Here is a 15,935-nt window from a genome sequence, read left to right on the forward strand (position 1 = left end):
GACAACTGCGTAAGAGTACACTTTGCACACAGCTGTACAGAGCTGAAAGAAGTTTCATTTGTACAGTTATGTTTGCTACTTAAGCAGCTGAACAACTTGCATTTAACTAGTGTCTGTTGACTTTACCAATAGGTACATTGTAATATATGTCCCCTGAGAATAAAGCCTTGTTAACAAAAGTTTATTTCTGTACCACATGCATATAAATGGTCAGATAATGAGCTTAAATATTGCATCTTGACCCACTATAGAGAGAAATTAGAGAGAGGGAACTTACCTAATCCATGCCTGTGTGTGGACATCGGTGGCATTACAGACCACACTTTGGTTACTGGGTTGTAGCATTCAACCATGTTAGATGTTTTCAGTCCATCTCTGCCTCCCACAACATACAGCTTGTTGTCAATCACTGCGACTCCAAACTGCAGCCGTCTGCCATTCATTGTGCCCACTTGTATCCAAGTGTTTGTACGGAGATCATATTTTTCAATTGTAGTGGCGCCTGTAAAAATGAAACCCATGAAAGTTAACAAGTTTCCTTTAAATAGTCAAAGACAATGTATAATATTGTGTTTGTGAGGTGTTATTTTAATGTAATGGTATTCCTTTCTAAATTATAATGCAATACCTACACTGTACTAGATTGTTGCTATTGGGTAATGAAAAAAGATATGTACTAGAGCTATGTAATATACCTAGTATTTTGGACTAGAAGGACAGCAGAATCTAGGGAAGGGGACCAGGCTGTTGATGATGAGCACACCTCAGTGAAGACTAGGAACTCTCACATTTAAAGGTAGACGATCTTTTTTTTTATTATTTTTAACAAGTTAATACAGACTTGTATCTTATTTTCGGAGTCCTGATTGACCGCTTAATGAAAATCACCTCCAATCCATAAAACCCCTAAAACATCAACATAACAATATTTACCATCTATATGCTTACACCCCTGTAAAGGAACCCTGAACTAATCCTCTGGTTAGATCACTGGGGTTAGTTTAACAGCTCCCAGACCAATCTAAACAATAATTGTTATTTAATAATCGCTGAATTGCAATTTGTATTTGACTCTTGCATAACTTTACCCCAGAACCCTAAAAATACTGAATCATAAAATGAAGATACCTGTAATTGCTTTTATTGTTGCCTTTTATTTTACAAAATCTCTATCGTCTGTGACGCTATTTCTAGATTTTAATTGTTTTGCACTTTTTTTTTTTTAATGTTCATCATTGCAGGTGACATTCCAATAAGTTTCTGTCAGATGCGGTAAGCGGCAAGTTATTAGGTCAGTGTTTCTTATCAATGGTTTTCTAATAGTTACTATACCTTTTATATTAACTGTATACCTGGATACAGTTAATATAAAAGCAAAATTAATTTTTAAAGAAAAGTAATAAAAACATGAATTCCTATGCGTTACAAAATTGAAATGGTTATGAGTGCTACTGTAACTGTTTTCTGGGGGAAAAATTACAAACATCACCCAGTTAGTTTCTAATCCAACCCAAAGTATTACTCCGACTGATGGTAAAAGCAAACTTAAGTAATCAGCATGCCAAAGCTATGCCTTGCAATGGCCTTGTCCTCAAAGTCAAAGCAATTAACTGACCGTATACAACTCAGAATTTTAATGAGCTAGGTCTACGACTTGTATGGAGAGCTTTATTTAACCTAGTATGGTAACAATTAAAATACATGTATAAACACCTTGTGATGGCTTCCACATATCTTCAAAATTAATAGGTGATGCCACTAGTTGCCTTGTTTTTCTAATCATTCTTTGCTATACTTTTCTGTTCTTTCCTACAGTGTGATTTACTCTGCATTTCCAGATTCTTTGCACTTAAATGATTGTTTTTTGCATATGTTATAGGTTAAGACATTTTAAAGTGTCATTATGTAATCATAGTACGTTGATCAGAGAGACAAGCCATTATAATCATGACATGGCACATAAGACAAGGGTGATTCCATTTCTTGCATAGACTGCTCTTGGAATAACACAACAAACTCTCAACTGTTTTGAACTGTTTTAACTTACCCTTGGAAGCATCCATGCCTCCCACTGCATACAAAGCTCCAACAGTGGACTTCCTTGGTTTAGTTCTGGGGCTTTGCAGCATGGGTCTTCTCTCTGGTAACAGATGGTACTTCATTGCTTCCATAAGCAGTTTCTGACATTCCAGATCATCAGCAAACATTTTACTGTTTTCCAGGTCAGCCAGGAGCTAGACAAACAAATATTGTACATAAATACATAACGAATATGATGCTATTTGGTGATTGAACATTGTAAATCTCTTAACAATTACCAAAAGCAACCAACAGAGACCACAGGCTACGGACTGTGAACACTTCACAGTTAAAGGCAGCTAATACCAAATAGTTGGAATACAATTAAACCACAAATACTAAAGACCAGATACCCTCTCATCCTAAAGCCTCCTTGGGATTTTTATCAAAGATTTCTGTTTGGTCTACCATCAGTCCAATGTACTAATACAAAGCCTATCAACAAAAGGGCAGTAGGTATCTTTGAGATACATGCATTCATATCTTGGTTTGTTTATCTGTTTCTTCATGTAGAATGTTTAATCTAAGGACATCCCCCTCCATACTCATGAAATAGAGTATACATACCTGTGGTGGCAGCAGCGGCAATCTGATGAAAGAAAGAAGCCGCCCCAACTCTTGTTGCCTGGCTGGAACATCGTGTCTCACCCACATCATCAAAGCCTGGAATATAGTCTCCTCATCGGGCACATTGATATCATCGCTTGCCATAAGCTTAACTATCTCGGGACCAGGGAGCAGGAGGAACTCTTGATTCTGTATCACCTCCAAGAAGTGTTCCTAAACACAAACCAAGATATATTTAATTAAGGGAGGTCTTGACATTTTAATACACTATGGAAAATAATCCATTAGATATGCAGGAGGCCATTCCCACTGATAGTCAGAGGAAAGCTCAGTGAATGATATCACCCAGGGAATAACTAATGGAGCAAATTTAGGTTTACTCTTTGTAAAAATTATAGGTATATCTTGCTATACTGATTGTTTGATACTTTCACATCGATGACCAGTCACAGACATTATTTCCCTGCCTTGTACTGGACAGTAACTGGATTGTTGTGCACCTAATTGAATGATTTGTGTAGCAGCAGCTCAAATCTGCAGCAATACTAATCTTTGCCATCATGTTTCCGATTTAATTTTTTCTAATGGCCTGCAAGTATATCAGATATTTTTATCACTCGCATGGTTTGTTTTTGTTTTTGTTTAGTTTTTTTTAAATCTACATCCTTGTGTCCCACACAGGAAACCTGCTCCATTTGGTTTTACGAAAATAGCCTGCTGTTTATAACAGTATATTTTATCTGTTTGAGAAAGATACTGAGCCAGGAAATTGTTAAGAATCTGTGGCAATGATTGAAGTAATTGAACAGGAAGTTCTCACTTTGTTTACTCTGATTTCATTAAACTTTGAACTCTGGAAGGCAGCTGGTGCTCAATGTAAACAGGCGCTACAGATGTCTTTTAACAGATAACCAGGCATCTTCAGATGTTTTTTCCTAACTTGTTCTTCAGTGCCGTCTTTAGAGTTGCTAGTAATCTGAGACATTATCACATTTTCCTTGTTTGAATTCACACCACTGATGTGAGTTGGTATCCTCCTGCCAGTTTTTAGACAAACATTTCCTGTTGAACTATGCTCAATTTTTGCAGAATATATATATATTCTAAGTTAGAGTTAGAGTTTACAAAGACCATAATATATAATGCTGCATCCATTAAAAGTTGTAACACTAATGAAGGCATATGATTGTTCAACATCACTTACACATTCACCTCAGGGAGTATTTCATGGAGGATGTGGTAGAGCAAAGCCCAGCTTATGTAAATAAGTGTAAGCTTGGTAGGGATGGGGTTAAAGCTGATGTGACAGTATGGCACTGTGGCCCAAGATGGTACCGGCAGGAATTAGACTGCTGCCCAAATTTATTAAGAAACAAACACAGGAACAAATAAACTGGTACGAGAGCCAAAATAAAAGGTTTAAACAAAACACCAGAACAAAACATTTACCCTTAGGCTGAGCAGTCACATTCACTAAAGGTTCTTAAATCCCGGTACCCAAACAAAGTTATACTCATCTAACTCTCTTTTTCCAACACAACTAATGTTGTCTTCTTTATATACAGGTGGCCACTGAATTACCTGATTAGGTGATGTCCACCCTGTGATTGCAGGCAGGGGCAGATTTAACCCCATCCCTGCCAACCTTACACTTATTTACATAAGCAGGGCTTCCACCCTGCCACAAGATATCAGGTGAGTGTAAATACCATGGCTATGTTAAAATAATCTTACTGTTTGAACCTTTGTGATCTTATACAGTGTGTACTGCAGGAGAACCAATCATTGGAGTGCAGCCTCAGATATGTTCCTGTACACCAATAGTCCATCACCATATTTATAGCAACTTCATAAATGTGTATTAACTATCATGGGGGGATGTGTATTAATACTGTATATCACAGTAAAATAAAGCCTCATAAATTATAAAACAATTTTTTTATCATATTACATCATTTCACACAGTTTAAGCAGCCCAAACTGCACTGCACATACAGTGAGACATCGTATACACCATGTATTGATTTATAACATACCACTGCTGTGTAAATATCCACTACTGTCGTATTTAAATATATACGTTGTTATATTCTTACCATAGTATAACTGTGAGCCACATTTAGCAGATCCATGCATCCCTGTGCATCAGCAAATGATCGGATTCCTAAGCAGTTGGAGGGATGCAGCTGTTTCATAAGAAAATTGCAGCACACCTCAATCACTTGGGGAAGCTGAAGAAGGCATGCTGCAGCAAGGAGGCTTTCAATAGTCTCCTCTTTCAGCTCCAGTACACCTATATCAGTATTAAAAATAGCAGAGTCTTATGCTAAATGTTAAAACAAAGTTTTGTTAACATTGGTCTAGGGATATGGGAGAGATTTGATATCCATGTAAATGCATCAGTAACATATACAGCGTGCTGGTGCTTTGGAAAAAGAACAGAGTAATGAAATGTGGTCATTGTAATCTAAAGGATTTTTTTTTTTCCATTGCATAACAATAAAATAAAACTAACATTTTAGAATGTGTTGCCCCACTGTCTAATGCCTTGCCTTGACAGATGCCCTTACTCTATGTGTATTGTTATCTACGGTAACAGTAGACTGATTGAGTGATCCCATGGTTTCAGGCTCACCGGGACAGTTATTGAGGTTTCAGGGTTTTATTTTTTATTCAGATTTCCATGCATTCTGGTAGTTCTAATTCTTAAAGAAAACAGACAGTTATAGTACCTGAAAGCATTGGGAAGCTTCGGATGTAGTGAATACAATCAAATCTGTCTGGACACATTTGGCTGTAGCTAGTATCCCAACTCAAATTAGTTTCTCATAAGCTATAATTCCACTGCCCAATGTAGCCACTTTACTAAACTGAATTAACCTGCTTGCAGAGGGAGGGTGGGGCAATCCCTGCAACAGTATTCTTATCAAGAATGGTGTTCAGATCGGTTTTTATTGTATTGGAAATCCAGCTTTATCACCTAGTCTATCAAAACAATAGCCAGATTATAGATACTGTACAGTAGGTGCAATGGCCTGGTTCTGCTAATTTAGGGATGCTTGCTGAATTAAGTCCCTGATTTTGTGTTAGTGGGTGGTTTTATAATTACACTTGGGTGAACATCAACATGGACATTAAGGTGGGTAAATCACAACTTGGGTTAAGGGTGTTGAAGGTCAAGGGTAGGGACTTTAGGTAGCTTGCCTCTGCTATAATTAAGGGTTTCCCTTGAAACAAACCCTTCCCCTCCCACCTACTGTTAAAATTTTGAATTTGGTTACTAGTGTTTAACTGTCAGCGATACATAAGTGACATGGATTGTTTTTTTAAATACAGCATTCATTTATCTTAAGTGGAGATTACCAATAGCTTTGGGCCATGCTCTGAGGTATGAAGACATCAGAGGCTGGGGGTCCTGCCTCTTATGATGTTATCAGATTCCTGAGTGGCCCTTTTAAAGTTGCTCCATTACATCCCTATGTACAAGCACAGCTACAATAAATCTGGACATGTTTTCCAGGAAGATTTAATATCCTAAAGAGGTGTTTATACTCAAAGGAAGAACATAAATAATGGCTGGTTGAATTTGTGAAAATAAATCTCCAGTTGTTCCCTTTCTGAAAACCAATACGTTGTTTGTAAATTATAGTGGGCTCATGTTAATATGTGTGCTAGGCTTTTATAAAAGCATGATTCACAGCAAGGGTTTACTTCGTACATCAATAAGCATACTAACAATACAAATAAATTAGTATGTCCTATCCAATAACACAGAGGCAGTGGCATCTACAGATATTTATAGCTCCTGCATTTGTACTTTACTTATTACTTAAAATGTGTATTGATTTCATGCAAAGTCATAAACATTTGATTAGCACTCACCAGTATATGCATAATGTACAAGAGCTTTAAGAGCATCTGGATCCACACCCTCCATTTTAATCTCTTCTTGTTTTGCCTCACGTACGTCGTTAGTGAACATTGCAGCAAAATAATCTGAGACTGCACTGAGAACAAGCCTGGAATCACATGTAAAACAAAAAGGTTATCCTCCTAGTTATTTCTCATTCACTGCTGCAAGCCACATACCGTTCAAGGAGACTTAAGATCAATGGGCAACCTCTATTCCTGCTGTCAAGTGCAATATCTCTTTTCAGCTGCTAAAATCAAGCAATCATTTTGCCACCTTTACTCAGAGGGCACCAGACTAGTTGTGGTCGCACAAGCACAATGACCCATGTTTATTTTTCTGAAGTTATTAGTGAAGAAAATGGAGTTCCTAGCAGATATTTCAATACTACACTTCTAGGTCCTACTTCAAGATGAAGGAATGCAGTTAACATTCAGACCATGCCAGTCATAAGGACAGCAAAGCTTGGTTACTTTGAAGGCATTGTTTCAGGGAGGAAGAAATTACTGGTGCATACCCCAAGAGCACACATAGTAATTCTTAGAATTACCTCATTACAGAAATCCCACTTTTCACAGGCTTGCTTAGAGACAGCCCTAAAGGTTACATAATTTAATGACTTACTAAACATCCCAACTATGCATCTGCAGAAGTGATAATAATCTCTGATTGAAACTCATTTCTGTGATAACACACATACATTTACAGTTCTCAATGCATTTAAAATGTAAAGCATTGCGCTGAAATAACACTAATGTGTTTTTGGTAGGCTACACATTACAGTATGTAAAAAGATAAATCTGTACAGTAAGCCTATACATTATACAGTACAGTAGTAAAATCTAATTAATACATAGCACACTTCCTTTTTACTTTAGCCTGTAGGCTACCAGTAACACAAAATAAATCATGCTGCTGCATTGTAACCATAGACAATTAACACAAAATAGATCATGATCCTATACAGATCATCAGAATGAGCTGGAAGGGTTAGTGTGCAGTCTATTACTCTCAAAATGTTGGGGAAACCAGAAATGTCATAGAAATTTATTTTCAAGGCTTGTAAGCACACCCTGACTTTAGTGAAAATTAGGTAATGGCAACGCACGAGAAAAAGTGGACTGGGAAATGCCAGCAATAATTGCGATTGTTTAAAACGTTCTTTCAAAAGTTCTTAACAAACTGATGCAATTGTATGTGTTGCAATTGCTGGCAGTTTTAGTACATCTCATTATAATAACTATCATCACCCCATTTTTGAAAATGTATGCAGGAATATCCATAATTACATATTCATCTAAGGTTGAACCATAAAGAAAAACTGCTGCACAACACTTTAGTAAACCTACCCCTTAGTGTCTCTAACATAAAAAAGTATTGCCCAACTTAAAGTAAATCGATACTAAAAATGCCCTAATGTAAAGTGTAACTAATTACATTACACTACATAATCATAAAAAAGATACCAGCCTATTAAACAGTCTAAGCAGAGTTGCCCTTCTTTTCTAAATGTCAGCAAATTCACATGATCAAGCATTACCAGCTCTTATGATATGGAAACTATTAACTTGACCCTGGAAGTGACTCTGTTGAGCATAACATTCCCAATGATTCAAACAAAACATTTCAATCTTTAGTAACTGTGTATACTCTGTTTTCTTTGTATGCAGGATTTCAACAAAGGATAGAGAGATGCTTCCTCAGTCTAGTCCGGGGAGGAAACCAGGGGGTGGTGTTTAAAAGAGAAGAACAATAATGTCCGGAAAACAAATACACGAGAAATGGGTGAAACAGAGAAAACAAAGGAACATTTTTTTTGTTTTGTTTTTTGTCAGTGTAGGGCTCAGAAGGTGACACTACAATAAAGCTGTGCTGGCAGGCATCCTGAGAGCTTTCCCTTTGAGCTCTGCAAGTGCGCTGCAATCCTAACCTGAACACCCCAGCCACCCCTTTGTCCTAGGGTTTTCTTATATGGCTGTATCGGGTAGAGTGGAGGCATTTTCTTGCATGTATTAACATATTTCTGAATGTTTATGTGAATTAATTAATTTTAGTTATAAATACATGTGTGATTTGTTGTTTGTTTAAACAAAAAAAATGTGGTGACACTGAAAGCCTTAATCCAATCCAGTCTTTATTTAGGTGATTGTCAATTTCATTGAAAAGAGGGAAAAAGGTTGATAAAGAGAGAATATTGTTACGTGGTTTAGGTACAGGGCCAATTGTGATGTCACCATTTTGAATTCAGAGAGACGGTTCAGGTATTAATTTTTAAAGTAGCTGACATCAACCATTCTGATGTGGAGAACGCAGCACAGTAAAAACTGTAAGCGGTGCGGTTGATATCAAGAATAGGGTTTCTCCATGGTGTGTTATGGAATGCAGAAGGTGAAATGTGTGCTTTGATTGGCTGAAAGATCCCAAGTAGTCTATAATGCAGGTTACAACTGGATTTATAAACAACATCCCTGCACTGAGCATTGTTTACCTCTGCCACCGCTGTCTTTTTCTGCAGCTGGTCTGAAACAAACAATGCATTGCAAGTGATCACATCAGGCGGCAAAGCCTCTGAGCCTCATGATGCCCGTGGGTTGACATAAAACACATGCTCCTCTAAAAGGTGATATTTTGGGTAGACAGGAAAAGGATCAATGTTAGGAACCCAATTAGGAACATGGATAAACCAAAACTAATCTTGTTCCTTTGTGTATACTGTAATGTATGCCATTCCACTATGCGGTTCACACCATGTTTAAAAATGAGCAACAAAACCGGATCAAGGAAACATCCCAGAAGAGGAACAGAAAAGGTCAGGAGCTATATTTCAGCTGGTAAACCATTCCTCAAGAGATAGTTAAGAAGACAGCTGAGGAATTAGTGGAGTCATTATTTTGCTCTCAACTCATCTGCCTCCCGAGGACCTAACAAGCTGAAATGTGCTTCTTAACCTTCTGTATTTTGTGTTTATTTATTTTATTCTTTCAGGGCTTGGTGTAAACACCATGAGGTCTATTCAATTAATCTAAACAATGACTGAATAAATACTTCTATTATTAAAATCTCTTTTTTTTTTTTACAGTGACAAATAAACTAGATGCTAATATGATTTGTTGGATGTTTGAATTGTATAGCCTGGACTCTATTTAACTGCCGCAGTAATTAGATCTGTCACTGTGTAGATCAATTGAATATAGGAGGCCATATGTATTTTAACATTGAAATTTAAATGCATAAAACAATTAATGTATATGTCACTTTTTTTTTAAAGAGCTAGTATTGGTTTGGAAATCGGGGCACAATATTTTTTATATTTATGCTGTATTATTTATTTGTACGGGGTACAGAGCCTCAATCCTTGAAAACAAATACCATTCTTGAATTAAAAGATTTACAGTCCTCTTTCAAAGTTCTCTGAAGTAGAAGGCTGTTTTTGTGGTTTTTCTATATACGCTTGTTTTCTCTGGGGTCTTCAGTTTTGTGGTGAACTGAAAATATAACTTACCTGACAGTAATACAAAGAGACAGTGTTGTATTTCCCTAGACCATTTAAATATGTTTTTAAAAATCAGTTCAGTTATTCTCGGCTTCTGATTACATGAAAAAACGAGTTAAAGATACATGCAGTACCGGTGGTGCTAATAGAGGATTCTACAGTGTTGTGGAGTTAGTCAGCAGTCTATCTACAATGAAATGTTAATAAAGTATACAAATCAACATTTGTCAAACTCAAAAAGCACTTTATATTATCTGCATTATCCTAATAAAAAATATTATTTGTTTTCTGTGTACATGCCCAGGTGCTTTTTCTCTCAATCTTCTCTTTACCTTTCAACAAGAGTGTCTACCTGAGAGTAGGTGCTATTTGGCCACTGTGAAATCATCGATGTAGCACCACTTGGTTTGTTATACCACGTACCACTTGGTTTGTTTGCCCTCAGAACAGCCTCAATTCGTTGGGACATGGACTCTACAGGGTGTTGACTCCAACGCTTCCCACAGTTGCGTCAAGTTGGCTGGTAGTGGATCTCTACTCCGAATAGCTCATTCCATCTCATCCCACAGATGCTCAATTGAATTGAGATCTGGTGACTGGGCAGGCCACTACAGTAAGCTGAATTCACTGTCATGTTCGTAGAACCATTCCTGGACAATCCTTGCCTTGTGGCATGAGGCATTATCCTACTGAAAAAATCCATTAGCAAATGGATACACTGCTGCCATGAAGGAATGCACCTGATTGGCAATGATGTTCAGACATCCTGTGGCATTCAAACATTGCTCCACTTTTATCAAGGGACCCAATGAGTGCCATGAAAACACACCCCACACCATCACACCATCACCACCAGCCTGCAATGTTGACACGCAGCATGATGGATGCACCTACTCAGTTTTCTCCATACCGTAGTCCTCCCATTAGTGTGAAACAGCAGGAACCAGGATTCATCAGACCAGGCAATGTTTTTTATGTCAAGGTACGTCGAGTTGTGCATTCTTTTATGGGTCTTTCGGCACCACTGTTGTACTGGACTGTCAGTTGACTAACTAGCCCGTCTGCTGCTCTGCACAATTCGTGTCAACCTCCTTTGGCCTCTTTCATCAATGAGCCATTTTTGACCACTGGCCTGCCGTTGGCTGGATGTCCTTTGGGTGGTGGGCCATCCTTGATACACATGGGAAACTGTTGAGTGTGAAAAACCCAGCAGCATTGCAGTTCTTGATGCACTCAAAATGGCGTGCCTGGCACCTACTACCATACCTCGTTCAAAGGCACTTAAATCTTTTGTCTTGCCCATTTACCCTCTGAATGGCACACATACACAATCCATGTCTCAATTGTGTCAAAGCTTAAAAATCCTTCTTTAACCTGTCTCCCCTTCATCTACACTGATTGAAGTGGATTTAATAGGTTACATCAATAAGGGATCATAGCTTTCACCTGGATTCACCTGGTCAGTCTATTTCATGGAAAGAGCAGGTGTTCCTAATATTTTGTACACTCAGTGTATATCAGGTCAAACCCAGTTAATATCACTTCAAATGGATACATTGTGACAATAAGCAGTATTGACATTATCAGTTCATCAATTACCGAACAAACTAAAAAAGGATGTACACATTTAAACCAAATGAAGTTCTCATCTAAGTTCTTGCACTTCCCTATATGTATTCTTGTAGTAGTAGGAGTCACTTGAGAGCTGTGACAATGGCTCAAAACTGCATTCCTGTTTAAGAATCTTTGATCGTTGACAGGTGTGAAGAAAATTTGTAAGCAAGCATTGTTTTTCTTTTTCTTTCTCGGATAGAGCAATTATTTCAGCCTTTGTGGCTACGCTTAAATATTTTAGTTTCCGAGACTTTCATTTTAATACGCAAAGGTAGAAAATAAACACTGACAACACATTTCTAATCTCCACAAGTCAAGTTGGATGACCATGTGTCCCCAAGGCTGTCAAGCACTGTGTATACAGAATGTTTACAGGACAGTTGTTGCAGCATTTTGAAGTGATATTAGTAGGGGTGGAAATCAGCTGTATGACTGTTACATTTCCTTGATATTAAGCAGAGTGTGACATTAACCAAAGTGATTTAGGAGCTTATTAACCTTTTGGCAGTAAAACTGGGTGCAAATATGAATTGGGCGCTATGTCAAACATATAAGGTAATTTTCTAGCAAATTGCATCATCAAGGTTGATTTTCTGGAGAGTGTGTAAAAATACCTATCAGCTGCAGTGGACATCACATCTGCATCACACTTCAGAAATCAGCTTTTTTTGTTTCTTGCAAACAACCAATTTTGATCAACAAAATAATCCTGATATAACAAATAACATATGCCAAATGAATGCAAAAACATTAATATGTGTTGCAGGTAATCCTACAATAATCATATTTTAAAATAGCTTGCATCAGACTAGTTTTGCCTATTTCATCCAGTGTGAAACACACTGGTAAAGTGAGCTAAAGTCCTACCTGTGTGCTGGGATTTTATGATCTCCCACAATCAGGAGGACATCGCACAGCTGCTTGTGTTGGAGGTAGTTCTCCATCTTGCGAAAAGTCTGCTCGGCATGATTCATAGCTTGAAAAAACTCATCAGAGCAGTTGGAGTTCATCGTGGCGTGAGAGTAGCTGCTTACTGATAACCTGCAGAAATTTTTAAAAAAAAGAGCGGTCATTAAAACAGAAATTCAAGTTAAGCTTAGAAAAACACAGGGCATTTTAAGGACATGGTATTAAAATAGAAAGTTTATCTCATAACGCCAATATTGAGCTAAATTATTCTAACGTATACCATTTAACTCATACATTGTGCTAACCTGTTTTGTTTTTTAATACAATATTTTTTTTAACTGTTCATGTATATTACATTTTAGTCATAAAAACAGATTTTGAAAAATAAATAAATAAATAAATAAATTAAAATAACCGACCAGGTAAACTGAATGGGGCCAAATTCAAATGTACTATTTTTATAATTGGCATAATGATGTTCCGCAATGCTATCTCTTGAATCAGCTCTACCAGATGAAAGCCTACTCATCTGATGAGTTTAAAACCAGTGCTGGCCATGGCTGAAGGTTCTAATGAAGGGATATTTTTTAGATGTGCGAGTGTTACTGTCCACCCTCCCCTTCTTTTACCTATAATGCTTCTCAGCAATTAAAGCTAACTTAATTGGATAATTTGTGGCATTTGGAATCACATATGCACCTTTCAGAACAGGAGAGATAGCTGCTTGACATCAGAGACCTCACTTTTTTTTTTAAGACCAACATTCAGGAAAGTGCTGTTGCAATAAAAAATAAAATAGCATGACATTTCAATAAGCCTCGGTTACATTTTAGCAAGCTATGTCATCTCCAATTAAAACTGATTTCTCAGAAGACAGACATTCACTTTCAGTTGGAATTTGGCATTTAAGAGCCGACAGTATTGCAGAATGCTAATGCTGAGCCTCGCTCCCAGCAGATTAGTAGATTACACATTTGCATGGCATTGCAATGAATTAAATAAGCCTTTAGACTGGTGGCAATTCATGCCAAGTGTTTCACTCCATGAAAACGTCCTTCATGGAGAAAATCTGCTTGCAACTTTTATATTGGTTGTCACATCATACTGTATGGAAAGCTGTAAAACTGCATATGTTTGTACAAGCTGAAAATTTAGGAAAGATTAACAAATTAATCTTAGTAAACTAGAGTAAAACATTTAGTTATCACTCCTGACAGTATATGGTAAAATATACAAAAAGGTATAACTACAGTGTACAAAAATGTATGTTCCGGTGAACTTTTAAAAGGCACCCTTCCATGCAATAGACCATGATGTATTACCTGTAAATACATTTACACCCAAACAAAGATCAAAGGCACTAAATCATCACTCAACATCAATGAACCTTTCACACGCACCTCTAAAGGAATTGTATATTGTATATCATCTACAAAAAATGCAACAACCTGTGTCAAACATGTTCTGTTAGTGTCTAAAATAATAAAATGCTTATTTGTGCATGTTATAAACATTCATAGATAGACACATTTGGAACAGTTAATAGCCTTCTCATTTTCAGTGTGAGCTTATATTACCGATGTGTGGAAACTACATGTGTATAATGGACATGGCTTCATTTACTGTAGCCTTCTAACCTCGATGGCATCATTTTAATTTATTATAAACCTCGTACTTCATAATTTCTACAACAAATTATTTATTTGTGCATATGGCTCTGATTATCAGCATCCCAGCAGAATGAAAAGACCTTCAGGTCTACAGTAGAATTGGGTTAAGGTATCTATACATTATTAAAAACAGAAACACATGAATAACAATCCATACATAAACTACTAGACCTAGAACTACTACACAATTACAATTAATTGTATTGATCAACATGAATCTGCCATGTATGTACTGTACTGCACTAAGGGGTTGATTTGATCAACCTTTATTCCACTGGGATAGGTAAAAGCTGGATTTTTACAGAACCAGGAAATCCACTGTGATTGCAACAACCACCTTTAGTGGTTATCTGGAAATAACCAGGGACAGGAGTTTAATGTAATCAAGGATGGTTCTACTGTGCTGTAAAATGCTCTAAAAATTTGGATGTGACTTATCTTGGCAAGCTATAGCTGATTATTAAAATACAGGAATGTGCTATTTTTCTGTTATATTTTCGATTACCGCTATTTAATCAAACTTAAAAAATGTAAGAGGATTTCCATTTTAAACACACCACAAAGTATGTGAAAAATACTCCCTAAGTTCTACATTTAAAACACATACACATACATTTAAAAATCATACCTTTTACATATATACCATACATATTTTGTAAGTGTGCCTGAATGTTGTAATTGAAACAGGCATTGTGTATAACTAAGGCCACTGCATTTCTAACGGAGTTTCAGGGAATAAATTAGCATTGTAGCCACAGCTTAGCACAGATGGATGCAGGATACTCAGGGTCAACATATTTTATTCATAAGCCCCAGGCATGCAGTTTTAATCGTGCAGTAACTCAACAGTGATTTTGAAAGCTAATACCGGAAATATATAAACGCTGCAAGGGTTCTAACACAGAACTGATACACACACACAAACACACACACACACACACACACACACACACACACACACACACACACACACACACACACACACACAGGGTGATTAGAAAGTAAGTTTACCACATAAACTTACTTTCTAATCACCCTATATATTTAAAAATTAATAGTATACATTGCACGAGAACCAAAGTCTGACCAGCAGCAAATAAATATACTGAAGAACTTGACAGTTGAACTCCAACACTAATGGCCATCCAAGGAACATCATGAGTTCTGCGTGCAAAAATCCTAACAAAACAAACTCACCTTCACAGAAACTGATCCTAATACCTCATCTACTCCCCTAACTAGTTCCATGCATCCCGATATTTTTCATCAATACAAACAAACTAAATCAACCTGGACACCCCCTTCAGGTGAATTTCAAACACTAGATTTTTTCATCACAAATGTGAAAGAGAAATTCAACAAATAGATTTTAACCAACCTATGAAACAGCTTAACTTATCTAAAGAGGAACACATTGCACTGTGGATCATACAAAACCGAGATGACATTGTAATAAAACCTGCTGACAAAGGAGGAGCAGTAGTTGTCTGGAACAAAGACCTCTATACAAAAGAAGCCTAACAACAACTTTCTGACACTAATTTCTACATTAAGAACTGCAAAGATCTCACTCACTGTTTACAGGCCACTGTCATTTCCACTAATAATAATGCTATCTCAAACAATATGTTACCCACCTCTTCACATAATCTAATAGTGGAAAACCCCTGTTGCAGTCCTTTTTACTTACTTC

General features: G+C 37.0%; 1 protein-coding gene across 2 annotated transcripts in view; it reads right to left on the reverse strand.

Moving 5' to 3' along the window:
• klhl4 (kelch-like family member 4) overlaps positions 1 to 15,935 on the reverse strand; it is a 94,305-nt gene that overhangs the window by 12,992 nt on the left and 65,378 nt on the right. For both annotated transcript variants that reach the window (XM_041220513.1, XM_041220514.1), the window contains exons 2-7: positions 12,531 to 12,704; positions 6,529 to 6,665; positions 4,743 to 4,939; positions 2,647 to 2,859; positions 2,048 to 2,234; positions 278 to 502 (exon numbers count right to left, since the gene is read on the reverse strand). In XM_041220513.1, coding sequence (XP_041076447.1) covers positions 278 to 502; positions 2,048 to 2,234; positions 2,647 to 2,859; positions 4,743 to 4,939; positions 6,529 to 6,665; positions 12,531 to 12,704 — 1,133 coding nt within the window. The remainder of the gene's footprint in view (positions 1 to 277; positions 503 to 2,047; positions 2,235 to 2,646; positions 2,860 to 4,742; positions 4,940 to 6,528; positions 6,666 to 12,530; positions 12,705 to 15,935) is intronic.

The sequence above is a fragment of the Polyodon spathula genome, chromosome 20 (genome assembly GCF_017654505.1).
Source record: "Polyodon spathula isolate WHYD16114869_AA chromosome 20, ASM1765450v1, whole genome shotgun sequence".
Classification (NCBI taxonomy): Eukaryota; Metazoa; Chordata; class Actinopteri; order Acipenseriformes; family Polyodontidae; genus Polyodon; species Polyodon spathula.